Raw genomic sequence first — 17,522 nt, forward strand, 5'->3', positions numbered from 1 at the left:
CGTCGCTCTTCTCTCCTCCGGACCGGAGCGCTCATTTTCCTCATTTTGTACTATCTGGTTCACTCAGAATGAAGACCATTCCAGGCCTCTGAGGCCCTCCCTCCAGGGCTCCAGGGGGAGCCAGCTGCGTCGTGCTGTGCACAGCACTCGGAGGACACGAGAAGCTTCTCTGTGTGCGTGTGGGCTTCCCCCGTAGACGGACCTTGGGGCTCAGAGGCCCTGGTTTGTCATCTTACCAGCCCTCAGCACCGAGATGGTGCCCCATTTTCATACATACAGGAATCGACCTAAAAGATGTTACTGATATGGTTTCCTTATTAAAAAAGCAATGTATTCTTTTTAAAAATTTCACAAAGTATAGAAAAGGAAAACCAGAAAATATTAATTTTCCATAAACTCACCTCCCTCCCCCCCCCCCCCAATTAATATGTTTGTGATTTGGTCATTTCGTCTTATTCCATGCTTTTAAGGTTATGCATTTTTCTTTTCTTTTGTAAAACTGAAACGAGTACATAAATTTAAATTGATAAAATGTGTGTACTAAAATTTAACCAGTTGTGCCTTTTTTAGCTTGAAAGAAGAATTTCAGGCAAAAACGAAATCTCTTTCTGAAATGGTTTGTTTCTGTGTTCTAACACTTCTGAGCACGATTGCAACTCCACAAGATCTCTTTTCGTTCTAAGTTTTGATTTACTTTAATTTTTTCCAGAAATTTTTAAACGTTTATTTATTTTTAAGAGACAGAGAGAAACAGAGCACGAGTGGGGGAAGGACAGAGAGAGAGGGAGACACAGAATCCTAAGTAGGCTCCAGGCTCTGAGCTGTCCTCACAGAGCCCGATGTGGGGCCCGTGAGATCGTGACCTGAGCCGAAGTCGGACGCTTAACCGACCGAGCCACCCAGGCGCCCCCCAACTTTTAATTTAAAAAAAAAAATTTTTTTTTTCAACGTTTATTTATTTTTGGGACAGAGAGAGACAGAGCATGAACGGGGGAGGGGCAGAGAGAGAGGGAGACACAGAATCGGAAACAGGCTCCAGGCTGTGAGCCATCAGCCCAGAGCTCGACACGGGGCTCGAACTCCCGGACCGCGAGATAGTGACCTGGCTGAAGTCGGACGCTTAACCGACTGCGCCACCCAGGCGCCCCCCCCAACTTTTAATTTTATATATGCTTATATATATATCTAGTAAACCTGATCATTGTAGAAAATTTGTAAAAACAGAGTTTTATGTAACAACAGACATTTATTGTAATTATACTTTGGCATATTTTATCCAGTCTTTTTGTTGTTATTCAGCACTTACATAATCATCTTAAAAAAAAAATCTGTGATTATAATGTATAAGCAACTTTATATTCTGATGTTTCTCTTGTCTCTTATTAAGCTTATGGAGAATTTAGAACAAAACAGATTCAGAGTAATAAGCAAGTCGCCTGTGTCTGCCCAGAAATACCATCATCAGTGTGTTAGCATCTTTCCTTTTATGTGTCTTTTTAAACAGTTTTTTAAGTTTACTTATTTAGTTTTGAGAGGGAAAGAGAGAGAGGGAGCACAAGCTGACAGGCAGAGAGAGTCCCAAGCAGGTTCCACACTGTCAGCGCGGAGCCAGATGTGGGGCTCAAACTCACAGACCACGAGATCACGACCTGAGCGAAACCAAGAGTCGGACGCTTAGTCGACTGAACTGCCCAGGCGCCCCCTTTTATGCACCTTTACATTGTTGATGTCATTCTCTGGTTTCTTTCCTGACATGTGGAATTTTCTCTGACCCACTGCTTGACTATTCAGAACCACACAACCATGCGTTTATTATACAACCGCATCTAATTGCCTGTATTGTCAAGCTTAGTATATTTCTGTTCAGTTTCAAGAAGACTTTTATACTAATTTCCCTAGTGGAAGAATGATGTTCTAGAAAAGCTGTTGATGGCGTGAGGTCGGGCACACGAGACTGATGGAAGCTGCTCCTTTTCCAAGGGTCCTGTTGTTCTGTGAATTTCACTGTTGTGAAACACTGTTGTGTTGTTCTATGAATTTTCACTGTTTTCTGTGTGTTCGTTGGCATCTTAGGATGAACTTGGGAGGGCCGATCTGGGGGTGCTAGTCGGTCAGTGTTACACCACATACACGTTTCCTGGGTCTCTGGCTGAGGTGATGTAGCTCTTCCTTTGCCACGTGGTTTCCATTTCTTTTTCTGTGGAGGATGGTGCTAAAATGGGTCTTGCTTCTGTCTGGCACCTGGAGGTCTCTCGAGTAGAGGTCAAAGTGCGTTTGGCCCCGATGTCAGTAAGCATTGCTGTGTGTGTGTATGTGTGTGTGTTTCTGGCGCTCTGACTTGATATGTTGAAAGGGGATCCAGGTGTGTATCAGAAGGCACAGCAGGTAATGTTGGAACGGTGCTTGGATCCTGGGTCCCTTTCACCATTGTTGTGTGCTCCCTGACACGCGGTGCCTTCAGTTTGGGAAGCCAACACCCAAGGCTTGCTCTCAAGGAGACCGGCTTATGGAGCCAGTTTTGCTTGTGTTCCTTCAAACCAGGAGTGCTAGGGAATTTACACGCTCTCAGGGCAGCCTGTAGCCACTGACACACTGAAGTGAGCATTTGAAAGCCCGTCTCCCTGACTTCTCATGGGGACACCTGTTTGGAGTACTCACGTTGGAGCTCCCCTGTGGGTTCAGGCAAGGCCACCTGGCTTCCTCCCTGACCCCTAATCTGCTTCCCGCTGCATTTCTCCGCTGGTCGCCTCCTTCATGAACAGCTTGCACACAAATCCTTGACTCGGGGCCTGCTGCTGGGGAAGCTGATGGAGACAGGATGCTTTCAATCTTTTTCTCATTTTCAACTAGTTCATCTCTTTTAAAGCGTCCCTGCTCTATTAGAACATGACGTTGAATATTCGTTCGTCTCTGCACGATGTGATGGCACTTGACGCCGTGGGCCAGGCCCTTTCCACTGGGTGTGAAAACACACATCCTATGTGCTCAGTAAGATTCCGTTGTAAGCACGAGCGCTTTCTGAGTGTATCACCTGATAGCAAAATAAAACAATTGCCCTTTTCAACATTGTCTCCGCGGAGGTTTTCTAATCATGGCGACTTTCTCAAGTAAATGGAACCAAGGGGGTATTGTCTTCCATTCTCTGGCCAGAGAGGTGGCTCCTTCCTCTTGGCTTTTTCCTGCTTGCCAGTAAGACTCACGGGTGGCTGGGGTATGGTTGGATGTTACTGTGGTGCTAAGCCCTCCTCTTGCTGTCTTAGTTCCCTGAACTGTTGTTATGTCAGTTATCTATAGCCATGTAACACATCGCTCCCCGAATGTAGCCTCTTGACGCAACCAGCATTTATTTCGCTCACGATCCTGCAGGTCAGTAGTTCAGGCTGGGCTGTTCTCGTAGCTTTAACTGAATTCCTCCAAGCATCTGTGGACGTGCCGGTCTTGGCCAGGCCCTTTCACGTCTATGGAGCCTCAGTTTGGACAGCTGGACTGATTCCTCTTTGTTCTATGCTGTCTCTTGTCCCCCCCAAGGACGAGACTGGACCTATTCCCATGGCAGAGGCCTGGGTCTCAAGAGAGCAAATAGAACTCAGCCAGGCCTCTTGAGACCCCGCCTCAGAACGAGCATCAAAATCACACCCACTGCATTCTAGAAGGTCCAGAAGCCAGGCCAGAAGCCAGGGTGGGGAGGAGAAAAGGCTCCACCTCGTGACGGAAGGTGATGCGAAGCCACCTGGCAAAGCACGGGCGTACACGGAGGGGTGGAGAACTGGGGTGGTTTTTGCAACCTGCCACGGCTGTGGTCCCTGTATTCAGAAGCATCGTCTGCTTGTTTTGTAGGACTGACCAACGGTGATGGACCCGCTAGTGAGACCGACACTTTCCGGAAGGCCGCTGAGCAGCTGGTCAAGTACATGAACTCAGGAAACCAGCTGCTGCATAAAAACTTTCTGAAGCAAGAAGTAGTTCAAAGGTTCTTACGCCTCCTTTCTTCTCTGCAAGGTAATTTCGCTCGCAACATTCAGTTGTGCCAAAGATGATTTATGCTCACTAAAACTCTTTTCTAGTATCCTTAAATTTTTTTAAACATTTATTTATTTTTGAGAGACAGAGAGAGACACAGCATAAGCAGGGGAGGGGCCGAGAGAGAAGGAGACACAGAATCTGAACCAGGCTCCAGGCTCTGAGCTGTCAGCACAGAGCCCGACAGGGGGCTCGAACCCACAAACCGAGAGATCGTGACCTGAGCCGAGGTCAGATGCTTAACTGACTGAGCCACCCAGGCTCCCCCTGTTTCCTAATATCTTTAAAAAATTAATTAAAAAAAATAAAAGTGATGAGCTACATGTAAAACATTCCAACAGCACAGAACATTATTCAGGGGAAAGTCTAGATCATGCACCTTGAACTTGAGTCCCTAAATCCCATCCCCAGCATTAGCCTCTGTTTCTGGTTTGTCATGTATCCTGCAACAGTTACTTTTGCATATATGATCGTTTTTTAAATACCACAGATGTTTCTCTTTTCTATAGATAGTGGCTAATGTTGGGATATAAAGTTATTGTAGAATTGAATGTAATTTTTTTTCATTAGGGGGAAATCAGGAAAGTTCTAGAAAAGAACTTCGGAGACACATTCTAGATAACTAGGGAAGATTCTAGAAACCCTAAGTAGGTGACAGTTAGTACTTTGAAAATTGGCAGTCAGTAGGGGCTGTAACACATTCACTTGGACCATCCAAAGGGCTGAGATTTCTTACTTTTCCAGAGAATGCAGGAAGGAGTAGCCAGTGGAAGGAAAACGCTCTTCAGGGTATGCAGCAGATCTTTGTGTTTCAGGCTTGGAGTTTTGCATTTGAATCTTAACCTCTACCACTTACCGGATCTGTGGCCTTGGACCAATTATTTAACCTCAGGACCTTCGGTTTCCTCAACCCTGCGTTAGCTAGGGTCCCTACCTGCTGAGATGATGGGCGTCGAGCACCTCGTCCAGGGTCCTGTTTTTTGCGTTTTCAAATGACTATTTTCAATATTAAAGTGAGTGTTTGTTTTAGAAATCTTCGAGAAAGGTGGGAAGCAAAAACCAGCAATGCACATTAAATTGCTCTTATTTAGGGGACTCCTGATTTCTTCCCTTCTTCTCTTCCTCCCTGCTTTCTTACTGCCAGGATTGCCAAACAGCAGAATGCCAGTTGAATTGTAATTAAAATTTTTTTTTAATGTTTTATTTTATATTAGAGAGAGAGAGAGAGCGCGCACAAGCAGGGGAAGGGCAGAGAGATGGAGACAGTCTGAGCTGTCAGCCCAGAGCCCGACACGGGGCTCGAAACTCACGAACTAACTGTGAGATCATGACCTGAGCAGAAGTTGGACGCTTAACCTACCGAGTCACCCAGGCACCTCGAATTATAATTTTAGATAAACAATGAATATAGCTGAAGTGTGTCCCAAATAGTACGTGAAAGATTTAACTGGCATCCTATGTTTTTATTTGCTGAATCTGGCAATTTACTTATTGAGGACCTCTTTTAGAAGTTTCCCGTCCGTGGGCTATACCAGCGTCATGAACTGGGATAACATTATCTTGTCTCTGATGGAATACATCAGAGATCAGATGGAAACACTTGGCATCTCGTGATGTGAAATTAGGAACTGAGGGTTAAACCATCCTCTCGCTCCCAGCCGGCAACTGTTGATGTTGTAATTATTCTTCAGTGCCTCGTTGCATTTCAGTGTTCCTTAAGCAGAAGACACTCTTAATATTATGCAAGACTTAAGGCAGGCTCTTGCCCTTCTAACCTCTGAAGAGTGGCCTGACTTACGTCTTCTTCTAAGACACAGTCATCTTTCTGCCCTCCTTCGGGGCCAGGCTCTACTCTCCTTCGAGTGTTTCTAACCCTCCCAAGAGGGTCACGTGGCCGGTGCTGCCACTGATGTTTATGAGTGGCTGAGTTGTGTGCTCAAAGGAATGGCTTGTTTCTGTTTTCCCCAGTGCTTACAAACACTGACCGGTAAATTCCTGTTAATTATGCCTAAATGTGTTGAGCGGTATTTGCGTTCAGAAATCATATGCACCTTTTTTGGGGCGTGTGGTGTATTCTTATTTTTCGAAGAAATTCCTCCTGACCTGGTCTGTGACATTAACCGTGACTGCGCCAACACCTTCATCAAGTTTTTGCTGGAGAAGCAGAAGTGGCCTGAAGTGCTTCTGCTGCTGACCCGCAAGGTAAATGGGGAGCCGCCCCTGGGCGACTGCCTCCTCAAGGGCTGCAACTTCTCCGACCTTGACCTCTGCGCCCTCATCCCCCGCCTCAGCGCTTGGGACCCTCGGAGGATGCAGCTCCTGGGCTGCCTCATCGACAGTGGAGGTGAGAAGGCCCGTGATGAGCACTGGAGGCTTGTCCCCTGGGATGTCAGGCCACCACTGGCCGCGGGGCTTTCACTTGGTTTTGGAGATTCCCCTAAATGTTGCCCCATTCTCTTCTTGGGGAGCGTCTCATTTTGCAACAGTGGCCCGGTTAATGCCCTGTCGGTTGGTGCTGGCCTGTAGGAACTCTCTGCGTCTTCGTGAATTCCACTTACCTTTCTTGTCTTGTTCTCTGCCTTGTGTGAGGAACCTCAGGTGCGTGGAGGGGCCCTTGGCCCTGGGTGTGGCCCACGGCAGTCTTTTCCTTCCGATGGCCGGCCGGACTCTTCCCTCCGCTCAGGATGCTGTGTGCATCCCTGTCAAACTCTGGCATTCTTTTCTAGTCAGTGGACTGGGATTTGGTGCTTGTTTTTAAAGAAAGGGCCAAGCAATTGCTGGGTGGAAACATCTGCCGTTGTAATCAGCACAATAACATATGGCTCATCAGTGCATGTCTGGAGTGAGCCGTCGAGTTGGTCTCCCTTCCTTCCTTCCTTCCTTCCTCTCTATTTCTTTCTTCCTTCCAACTTTATTTATTTATTTTTGAGAGAGAGAGAGAGAGAGAGAGAGAGAGAGAGAGAGAGAGACAGAGCATGCGTGCAAGCGGGGGAAGGGCCAGAGAGGGAGGGAGACACAGAATCCGAAGCAGGCCCCAGGCTCCGAGCTGTCAGCACAGAGTCTGATGCGGGGCTCGAACCCATGAACCGCGAGATCATGACCGGAGCCGAAGTCGGACGCTCAACCGACTGAGCCACCCAGGTGGCCCGGATTGGGTTTATTTTAAAACCAATTTGGGAGCACCAGCCTCCTCCCACTTCCCTCCCTTCCCCCCCCCCCCCCCCCCCCCCCCCCCCCCCCCCCCCCCCCCCCCCCCCCCCCCCCCCCCCACCCCGCAACTAATGCCACCACTGATTGTGTGGCTTGGGGCATGCTATTTCTGCCTTCATGTCCTTCTTTATAAAATGAGAATGATAACAGCCCCCCATTCTTAGGTTGTTTTGGATATAAAATGAGTTCACGCATGCAGGTTCTTGGAAGAGCACCGTGGCTGTGTGGTTTTCTGCTTGCTTGGCTGTTTCAGGGGGAAGGCCGTTCATTGGTCCTCAGCTCTCAAAGTGCCACACAAAGCCTGCAGGCGTGGGCTGTACCCACATTTTCCGGGAGGTAGATAGAATGCCTCCCGTAGTTTAATGTCTTTAAACCCTTTCCTCGAGCAGAGCGTTACTGCTACCTTTGCCTGGACCCTGGCCGTCATGGGATTTCTCTTTTGTGCCCGAGTCAGCGAGCACTTAGGAAGCGCCTCCCTGGAATCGGGCTCTGGGGGGGGGGGGGGGGGCAGGGACGGAGTGAACGTGTGGCTGCCGGGGGGCGTGTGCGGAGTGTAGGGGTGGAGGTCGGCAGCCTGCGGTGCAGAGGGGGTGTGGACGGGGCTAGAAGGAAGCCGACGTTGGGGGTGGAGGGGTGTCACGGAAGATGGCATTTGAGGGTAGAAGGGCGTCCTCAAGAAGCAGCTTGGGAGACGCAAAAGACGCGGGCAAGCCGTGCTCGCATCACCTGGTCACCGACGGTGTGTCGGGTAGGGCGGCAGGCAGGCCCCGGATTTGCGTTGTTCACGGGCCCTGTGCCCGCTCCCGGGCAGTGCCGAAGACGTGAGGGGGGGCAGACGAGTGGGGAGCGGCTCGGCCCGCGGGCTTGGGCTTTCACCCGGAGGGCCCTGGGAAGCCTTCGCCTCCCAGAAGGGATGGTGGTAAGAGGGGCTCAGAAGCCGGGTCGGCCTCCGCTCTCGGAGTACGTGGCACAAGGGGGCCCCCCCCTCCTCCGGCGAGCCGGGCCGCGCCCCGTCACAGGGATGCAGCTCACGGGTGTCCTTCTCTTCTGCCTCCTCAGCCTTGCCCGAGGGTCTCCAGGACAGGCAGGAGACGCCGCTTGTGTTGTGCCTGAAACACGAGGACTTTGAGCTGGCTTTTCTTCTCTTGACCAAGGGTGCGGACCCCCGCGGTATCACCCTCACGGAAGGTGACACCCCTCTGCATGCGGCGCTCCACATCTTTTTAGATATCAGAGGTAGGCCTTTCTTTCTTTCTTTTTTTTTAAATTTTTTTTTCAACGTTTTTAATTTATTTTGGGGACAGAGAGAGACAGAGCATGAACGGGGGAGGGGCAGAGAGAGAGGGAGACACAGAATCGGAAACAGGCTCCAGGCTCTGAGCCATCGGCCCAGAGCCCGACGCGGGGCTCGAACTCGCGGACCGCGAGATCGTGACCTGGCTGAAGTCGGACGCTTAACTGACTGCGCCACCCAGGCGCCCCTCGGCCTTTATTTTTTAAGCAGTCTTCTCCTCGGAGGGGCAGCTGGGCATTAGAACTGATGCCGTGCCTTTTTGTCTTTCCTGTGGGGAAAGCCAGCGCTCTGAAAAAGGCCCATTTCTTGGTGAGGCCCACCTGTTGTCTCCCGGCCCCTCGCCCATAGCTTGATGAGAAGGGGCAACCATCACGGTGAATGGTCGGCGCGGGTTGATTCTTCACCTGGCTGTCCGTAGCCGACAAATACTTCCCGGTTATCGACACCATTTTCGGGGGCCCTGACAAAAATCTTATGTCAGGAATGCTATGAAGCTATTTTAGGGTTTCTCAACCTTGACCCTATTGACATCGGGACCAGGCGATTCCTTGCTGTGGGGGCTGTCTCGTGCAATGTAGGATGTCTAGCAGCATCCTGGGCCTCTACCCATTAGATGCCCATCCCGCCTCCCAAAGTGTGACAACCAACGGTGTCTCCAGACGAGGCCAGGTGTCCCTCGGGGAGCAGACCGTCCCTGCTTGTGAACCCCTGGGCTGTCAAGTACTTGGGGGAAGTTTCGTGCTCTGAGATGCCCCTGGCTGGCGTCTCTCCCAATCCCGGGGTCTCCGTGCCCTGGGGAGAGCGACGGAGCACTCACAGGGTTTGGTTTGTGTCTTTCAGCTGACATCGGTTTTAACTTCCTCAGCCACCTGCTGGATCTCTTCTGGTCCAACCCCGCTGAATTTTGCTACCTCAACCCCAACACCCAGGACAGCAACGGCAACACGCTGATGCACATCCTCTTCCAGAAGGGCATGCTGAAGCGCATGAAGAAGCTAATAGACCTGCTGGTGAAGTTTGACATCAACTTCAACCTGAAGAACAAAGAAGGCAAAGACGTGCGGCACCGGATCAAGAAGAACGATGCCCTGCTCTTGGCCTGGAACAAAGCTCTGGCGGAGTCCAGGCACAGGAGCCGGCAGGACTCTGCCGCCCACCCGGGGAGGCTCCCGAGGCCCGCCGCCCCCGGTCACACGTCTCAGCTCAGGTCCCAGGGTTCATCCAAGTCTCTGTCGTGCAGCATCAACGCCAGGACCCTGCCCAAAGGAGCTGTGGTCCCCGACAGCTGGGAGACTCTCCCGGATGCACAGGCAACGAGGCAGGAGCGGGGGGCCGTCAGGCCCTGCTCTCTGAGAGACCGGCTGGTGCGGGACATCACGGGTTTAATTCAGCAGCTTGAACCGAATCCGTCCCTCCCAGAGGACTGTTCTCAGGGCTCTGAGCCTCTGGAGACAGGAGCTGGTAGGGAGGTAAAGAAGGACGAGCTCCAGCGAGCCCTGGGGGCGCGAGGCTCTGACTCCAGTGGGAACAGCCACACCATCCTCGAGGCAGGGGGTGGAGTCGCTCAGGCGGGCCTCGGGGCCTCGCGGCTCGTTCCCGCTGGCCACAGAGGGAGAGAAGGCAGTGACGATCTGGACAGCTGGAGCACGCAGGAGATCGAGGCCTGCCTCCAGGACTTCGAGAACATGACATGGGAGATCGAGTGCACTTCGGAAATGCTGAAGAAGCTGTCCAGTAAGGTAATGACTAAGGTCATGAAGAAGAAAGTCATCCTAGCCATCCAGCAGCTGGGGAACGGCGAGTGGACCCAAGGCCTCCAGAAGCGGCTGAAACATCTGAAAGGAAGCATCCGGCTCTTCGAGGCCAAGCTGGACAAGGGGGCCCGGATGCTCTGGGAGCTGGCCATCGACTTCTCCCCTCGATGCAGCGAGAACCCGGAGAAGGTCATCACCACGGAGCGGACCCTGCACTGCCCGGAGAAGTCGGGTCGGGTCTACACAGAAATCATCCGGATCTGGGACATCGTCTTGGACCACTGCAAGCTGTCGGACTCCATCAGGGCCATCTGCAGCGCCTATAACCGGGGCCAGTCCTGCGTCCTGCGGAAGAAGCTGAAGGGCATCCACCAAGGCCAGGTGTCGGCCAACGTGAAGGTCCTCAAGCGCATACCCCGCTGCTACGTGGAAGACACGGAGGCCGAGAAGAGCCGGGGGCACGCGGACCCCGAGTACTTCCCGCCTGCCAGCGCGGTGGAGACCGAGTACAACATCATGAAGTTCCACAGCTTCAGCACCAGCATGGCCTTCAACATCCTCAACGACACGACGGCCACGGTGGAGTACCCCTTCCGGGTGGGCGAACTCGAGCATGCCGTGATCGGCCTCAACCCCAGGCCGCTGGAGCCCATCATCCTCATCGGCCGCAGCGGCACCGGGAAGACAACTTGCTGCCTGTACCGGCTGTGGAAGAATTTCCACGGTTACTGGGAAAAGGCTGGGCAGGCGGGAAGCCCGCTGCTGACCAGACAGATGTGGCTGAAGAGAAGGCTGGAAGTAGACCCCGGAAAGGAGGGTCCAGGTCCGGAGGAAGAGGAAGAGGAGGAGGAGGAAGGGGAGGAGGAGGAAGAGGAGGAGGAGGAGGAAGCGGAGGGCTCCCGGGAGGTGGAAGCCGTGGACGGCACAGACGAGGAGCAGGACCCTGAAGCCCGTGCGGGGGGGCCCGGCGGGGAGCCGGGGGGGCCTGGCCGGGGGGCCGAAGCGCACACCCCGGAGCATCTCCGCCAGCTGGAGCATTTACATCAGATCTTCGTGACCAAGAACCACGTCCTGTGCCGGGAGGTACAGCGGAATTTCATCGAGCTTTCCAAGTCTACCAAGGCCACCAGTCACTACAGACCCCCGGAACCCAACGTCCACAAACTCCAGGACCTGAGGGACGAGAACTTTCCTCTGTTTGTCACTTCTAAGCAGCTGCTCCTCCTGCTGGATGCCTCTCTGCCCAAACCATTTTTTCTGAGAAACGAAGACGGCAGCTTGAAAAGAAGCATCGTGGGATGGTCCACACAGGAGGAGGTGACCATCCCCAACTGGCAGGAGGAGGAGGAGGAGGCCGAGGCAGACGGCGACAATGGTGAGGAGGAGAGGGCGGCGGAAACGCGTCCGTGCGACAGTGACCCCCGGGTGTATGTGACATTTGAGGTGTTCGCCAATGAAATATGGCCCAAAATGATCAAAGGGAAAACCTCCTACAACCCTGCACTGATTTGGAAAGAGATCAAATCTTTTCTGAAGGGGTCCTTTGAGGCCCTCAGCTGCCCGCAGGGGAGACTCACGGAAGAAGCATATAAGAAATTAGGGAGGAAGCGGTGCCCCAATTTCCAGGAAGACCGGAGCGAGATCTACGGTCTCTTCTGCCTGTACCAGCAGATCAGGTCTCAGAAAGGTTATTTCGACGAAGAAGACGTTCTGTACAACCTGTCCCGGAGGCTGTCGAAGGTCAAGGTGCTCCCGTGGTCCATCCACGAGCTCTATGGAGATGAGATTCAGGACTTCACTCAAGCCGAGCTGGCGCTGCTGATGAAATGCATCAATGACCCCAACGCCATGTTCCTCACGGGGGACACGGCCCAGAGCATCATGAAGGGGGTGGCCTTCCGCTTCAGCGACCTGCGCTCTCTGTTTCACTACGCCAGCAAAAGCACCACGGACAAGCAGTGTGCCGTCCGGAAGCCCAAGAGGCTCCACCAGCTGTACCAGAATTACAGGTCCCATTCGGGTATGTCCGGGCTTCGTGCCTGCGCGCAGGGGAGGTGCCTGGGCGCTGGCCTGGCACTGCTGGGCTTTGGTAGCTGGAGTGAGGGGAATATCTTGGAGTCTGTGAGGAAATGGGCCTGTGAACGAGAGATCCTGTGGTTTCGGCTGCCGCTCATCCTTGGGCTGATAATTCAAGCTGCGACCGAGTGGAAGGTGCATCCTAGGGACCTTGCCATGACGTGAGAACATTCCAGGGGAGCACTGAAAGTGCTTGAGAACGTCTGCTAAAACGCTTGGCAAGCAGGAGCTCGTGCCATATACGGCAATATGCCGATGGCCAGTTACTAATCCCCAAAGCGGCACTTCTCTCCAGGAGAAGCCAAAAGAGAGGGCTAGGAGGCAGTCGGAATAGCACACACTCAGGTGCTTTTTTTTTTATTTTTATTTTTTTTTTCCAACGTTTATTTATTTTTGGGACAGAGAGAGACAGAGCATGAACGGGGGAGGGGCAGAGAGAGAGGGAGACACAGAATCGGAAACAGGCTCCAGGCTCCGAGCCATCAGCCCAGAGCCCGATGTGGGGCTCAAACTCACGGACCGCGAGATCGTGACCTGGCTGAAGTCGGACGCTTAACTGACTGCACCACCCAGGCGCCCCTACGTCTGATGTTTCTTGTAGGATTTGATAGATGCTCTTTTTCTAGATGTATCTCAGATTGGCTTTGGTTTGGTGGAAAGAGAAAATACATACATACCACACATACGCATAGACATGTGCATTGACACACACACACACACACTGTGAAATTAGATTGACATTCTGATTTGTTCAGCCAAGGAGTCAGAAAATGATCGGAGGGCAGGTGGCCTCCCAGAGTGCAGGGGACGCCACAGAACTCAGCCCAGCTTCCCGGGCTCCAGAAGACCTCACAGATGTTGTATTTGAATTGTGGGACCTGGCTGGGCCTGAGCAGTTCAACTTCTTGTTCTTCTGGGGTCTTATCCCTGAGACTTGGGTTGTGTAGGAAGAGCTGGCACAAAGTAGTTTACGCTCTTCGTAGGAAAGAGAGCGCTGACCCTTTTTCATCCGTTCAGGAATCATTTACAGAGCTCCTACCCTGCCTGGCACTGTGTGCGGACTGGCTGACTCCCTCCTTTCGTCCCCAGGGAGTGGCTCCAGTGGCAGGATCTGGCACGAGTAGTTGAATGAGCTCCTCATTCTGGTCGACCCCCTGGTTCGGCGCTGCTGGTCTGGGGCCAACAGCCTTTATGGTTGGCATGGTAGAGCCTGGCAGGGGGAGTTGTTCCTGGGACCAGTTCTGGTTACTCTGGCTAAGTAACCCGTGAGGACAGCGACTACATAGACCCCACCTCCCACCTCCTCTCTTGGGATGGAGGGAAGACTGTGTGTATACGTTTCTGGTTATAGAACCAGGAAAAGCCCAGAAAAGATGTACTAGATATAGAGACTTTGTGAAACACAGAAAATGTTAACAAAAAAATTACAAGCTCCCTGTAGGGCCGCTCACTGCTAATATTTTGTTTCATTTCCTTTGGATCTTTTAAAAATATACATTAGGGGCACCTGGGTGGCTCAGTCGGTTGGGCGTCCGACTTCAGCTCAGGTCACTGCCTCGCGGTCAGTGGGTTCGAGCCCCGCGTCAGGCTCTGTGCTGACAGCTCAGAGCCTGGAGCCTGCTTCCGATTCTGTGTCTCCCTCTCTCTCTGCCCCTCCCCTGTTCATGCTGTGTCTCTCTCTGTCCCAAAAATAAATAAACGTTAAAAAAAATTGAAAATATACATGATATGCATTTATCATGCACATGTATGTATTGATTATGTGGTGAATATACACTGTGTTTAGTGAATATTTTCCCTTATGCTGTACTCTTTTTTAAAATTGAGATTCATGCAGTGCAGCATTCACCTGTTCATTTGTTTTTTTATTAAAAAATTTGTTTAATGTTTACTTATTTTTGAGAGAGAGGGAGAGAGACAGAGTGTGAGAGGGGGAGGGCAGAGAGAGAGGGAGACACAGAATCCGAAGCAGGCTCCAGGGTCTGAGCTGTCAGCACAGAGCCCGACGTGGGGCTCGAACCCACGAACTGTGAGATCACGCCCTGAGCCGGAGTCACATGCTTAACCGACTGAGCCACCCAGGTGCTCCCACATTCACTTGTTAAAAATACGGAAGTTAGTCGTTTTAATATATACACGAGGTTGTGCAACCGTCACCAACATCTAATTCCAGAACATTGTCGCTCATCACCCCAGAAAGAAAGCCTGTACCATTAGCAGTGACTCCCCGTTCCCCTCACCCTCCCTCCTCTGGAAACCACTAATCTATTTTCTATCTCTGGATTTGCCTGTTCTGGACATTTCATGTCATAGGAATCGTCCAGTATGTGGCCTTGGCTACGTGATTAGCATAGCGTTTTCCAGGGTCCTCCGTGTTGGAGGATGTGCCAGAATTTCATTCCTTTTTACGGTGGAACCATCTTTTATTCTTTGGGTGTGCTCGCTTAAGTTTCTCTAGAAGGCATTGAAGTGGGTGCCCATTTATCACTGCAGTGAACACTTCCCTGCCCTTTTCTGCTGCTCACATGAGTATGGATCTCTGGCCTTTGCTAGCTCTTAAGGGGGAGGGAGCCTCAGTAGCGGCTGATTTGCTTTGACTCAGTAGTTTCCACTTGTGGTCTCACCGTATACATCTAGTAATATTACTATTGGATAGTGAAAGTTCTCCTTATTATTTGGTGATGATAGCAATTGGGACACGTATGCCCATTTCGTGGCGTTTTACCAAGGACATAGTATTCTATCTGGTGTTAGGCAAAGGACACGTGGCCCCTGTGAACAGCGGAGAGACCCAAGATGATCTGTGTTCAATTCAGCTTCAAATCCTGTCACTTGGAGGGGTTTGCTAACTTCTTGGACCTGGGAGTCTCTGCTCATAAAGGTGGGATTGTCTGGTCTATCTCACTGGGCAGTCCTGAGGATTAAATGAGATAATTTTATGAAGGTGTTTGTTGTGCGGTAGTGTTCAGCCAGCTGACCGGCTAAGATAGGACAAGACAAGACAGGACAAGACATGACAGGAGCTTAGTGAGAAATGGGTCCCAGGGAGAAAGCTCTTCACAAAACCCTCTCTCCAGCTTAGTCCTATCTCGGCTGGGTATAAATGTGGTGGAAAGGTGATGGAGGCCTTGGCTGCTGCCCCCAGCTAACATCCAGCACTGCAGTTACCATGGCAACATTTCCAGTGCTCCAAGCTCCAAGGGTCAGAATCATTGTTGTTTCCTCACCATCTATATCAGCCCCTTATATTAGCATCCTAACAACACTGATTGTTCAAATTGCATTTCTGCCTCGACATTTCTTTATGAGGTGTTTTTCTCTAATATGAATGTAGGTCGAGGATGAGATCCCACAACACCTTAGCAGCGCGTCTCTGCCTTCATCCCCTGTCCCCAGAGTGATTCCGCACAGGGCCAAAGTGGTAACCTAATGGGAACCGGAAATTGGCTTGCAGTGATCCATACTCTCAGGGCCAATGCTGCTTCTCAGGACAAAACCACACACACACACACACACACACACACACACACACGCACACACACACACACACACACAAAAACAGAAAAAACCCCAGTCATGTTGTTGTGTTGTTCATTATGTGACATGTGTTTTCTCTTTTATGTCAGGAATCCTTAATCTGGCATCTGGAGTGGTGGATTTACTTCAGTTCTATTTCCCAGAATCTTTTGATCGCCTCCCCAGGGACTCTGGCCTCTTTGATGGGCCCAAACCAACTGTCCTGGAGTCTTGCAGTGTAAGCGACTTGGCAATTTTGCTCCGAGGGAACAAAAGGAAAACCCAGCCCATTGAATTTGGGGCCCACCAGGTGAGCTTCTGGGGAATGTGTGTCGTGAAATAAAAAGCAGTGTGCAGTTGAGAAAAGGTTCGGGAGGCCGAATTATTCCACAGTGTAGAATTCAATAGCCCCTCTTCCTGAATGGGTGAGTGTCAGAGATGGGCGAGTGAACGGCTATAAATATTTCAGCTAGCCTGGTTGGCCAATCCCTTGGCGGCCACTTCTTGTTTAAAGACGTTACTTGCCTCCCACAGAAATAGAGTGAGCTTTTACCAGATTTCTCTTTGTAGAATTTGATGGTGTTTTCCTTTCCTACCTTCTTCTTCTCCTCCCCTCCCTCCCCAGGTAATCCTTGTAGCTAATGAAGTGGCAAAGGAGAAAATTCCAGAAGAGCTGGGGTTAGCACTTGTGCTCACCATTTATGAAGCCAAAGGCTTGGAATTTGACGATGTGCTCCTTTACAACTTTTTTACTGATTCTGAGGTATGTCATAGTGAATTCTGTTCACGCTGTGCATGCGTATGTATGAGCTGGGCTTCCGCTCCGGGAGACGCAACTTGGAGCTGAGTAGAAGTGAGTCTGTCACAGGTACTGGTTTCCGTTTTAGAGCATCATCCATTTGGTGGCGGGGGGTGCTTGTTGTGTTTGGATACGGGTTTTGTCAATGGCTGCGGGTGGTTTTCTAGTGTGTCGTCGGCTGGTTCGCCCTGCCCTACTCTCTTGTATTCATCTTCTTCTGAGTGCCTGGTACCCAAGCGCCAGCTTCCAGTTTTCACTAGCTCTGTTATCCTTGACTCCCAAGGATGCTCCAGTTGGAGTGAGCTCTAAGGAGAGCCTTACAAAGGAAGGCAAGGTTAGCAGTGTCCACCCTATGAGGACAGAACTGGGCAAGTTCAGTTCATAGAAAGAGAAAACTCCGGGAAGACAAATGAGGCTTGGTTCCTGCCCACTGCATCAGGTAATGTGGGGGATGAGGACAGCTGCCCCGCCTGGGAGCTCCCTTCTGGCATGGCTTCACCACTGCTTGCGGCCCGTGTAGACGATGGCGGTGAAAGAGTCCCTGGGTTGACCCCCAGTGACCTCCGTGCCAGCCCGCTGCTTTGACTTGGCTCCCGAGTCCTTGGGAGGGTCTTTCTTCCCAAGCTCAGTACACTGTGGGTAGAGTCACCAACTCGAGCCGCTGGTTTCTCCTCCCCACTCTTTTTTGATGGGGGCTCAGACTGGATGCCGACTGTGCTGTGGGGTCTCCTCTGGGGACGTAGCTGGCTGTGTCCTTGTCCCTGGCGCAGACTTCCCACTACACACGTGCATGCTTGAAGGGGCTGTTTTTCGTACTTGATTTAGGAGCACTGTTAGCCTTGACACCTTAAAA

General features: G+C 51.5%; 1 protein-coding gene across 2 annotated transcripts in view; it reads left to right on the forward strand.

The window, feature by feature from the left end:
* TRANK1 (tetratricopeptide repeat and ankyrin repeat containing 1) overlaps positions 1 to 17,522 on the forward strand; it is an 83,607-nt gene that overhangs the window by 32,062 nt on the left and 34,023 nt on the right. For both annotated transcript variants that reach the window (XM_043595803.1, XM_043595802.1), the window contains exons 9-14: positions 3,838 to 3,999; positions 6,110 to 6,364; positions 8,290 to 8,466; positions 9,365 to 12,298; positions 15,981 to 16,180; positions 16,496 to 16,633. In XM_043595803.1, coding sequence (XP_043451738.1) covers positions 3,838 to 3,999; positions 6,110 to 6,364; positions 8,290 to 8,466; positions 9,365 to 12,298; positions 15,981 to 16,180; positions 16,496 to 16,633 — 3,866 coding nt within the window. The remainder of the gene's footprint in view (positions 1 to 3,837; positions 4,000 to 6,109; positions 6,365 to 8,289; positions 8,467 to 9,364; positions 12,299 to 15,980; positions 16,181 to 16,495; positions 16,634 to 17,522) is intronic.

The sequence above is a fragment of the Prionailurus bengalensis genome, chromosome C2, assembly GCF_016509475.1.
Source record: "Prionailurus bengalensis isolate Pbe53 chromosome C2, Fcat_Pben_1.1_paternal_pri, whole genome shotgun sequence".
NCBI classification, from domain to species: domain Eukaryota; kingdom Metazoa; phylum Chordata; class Mammalia; order Carnivora; family Felidae; genus Prionailurus; species Prionailurus bengalensis.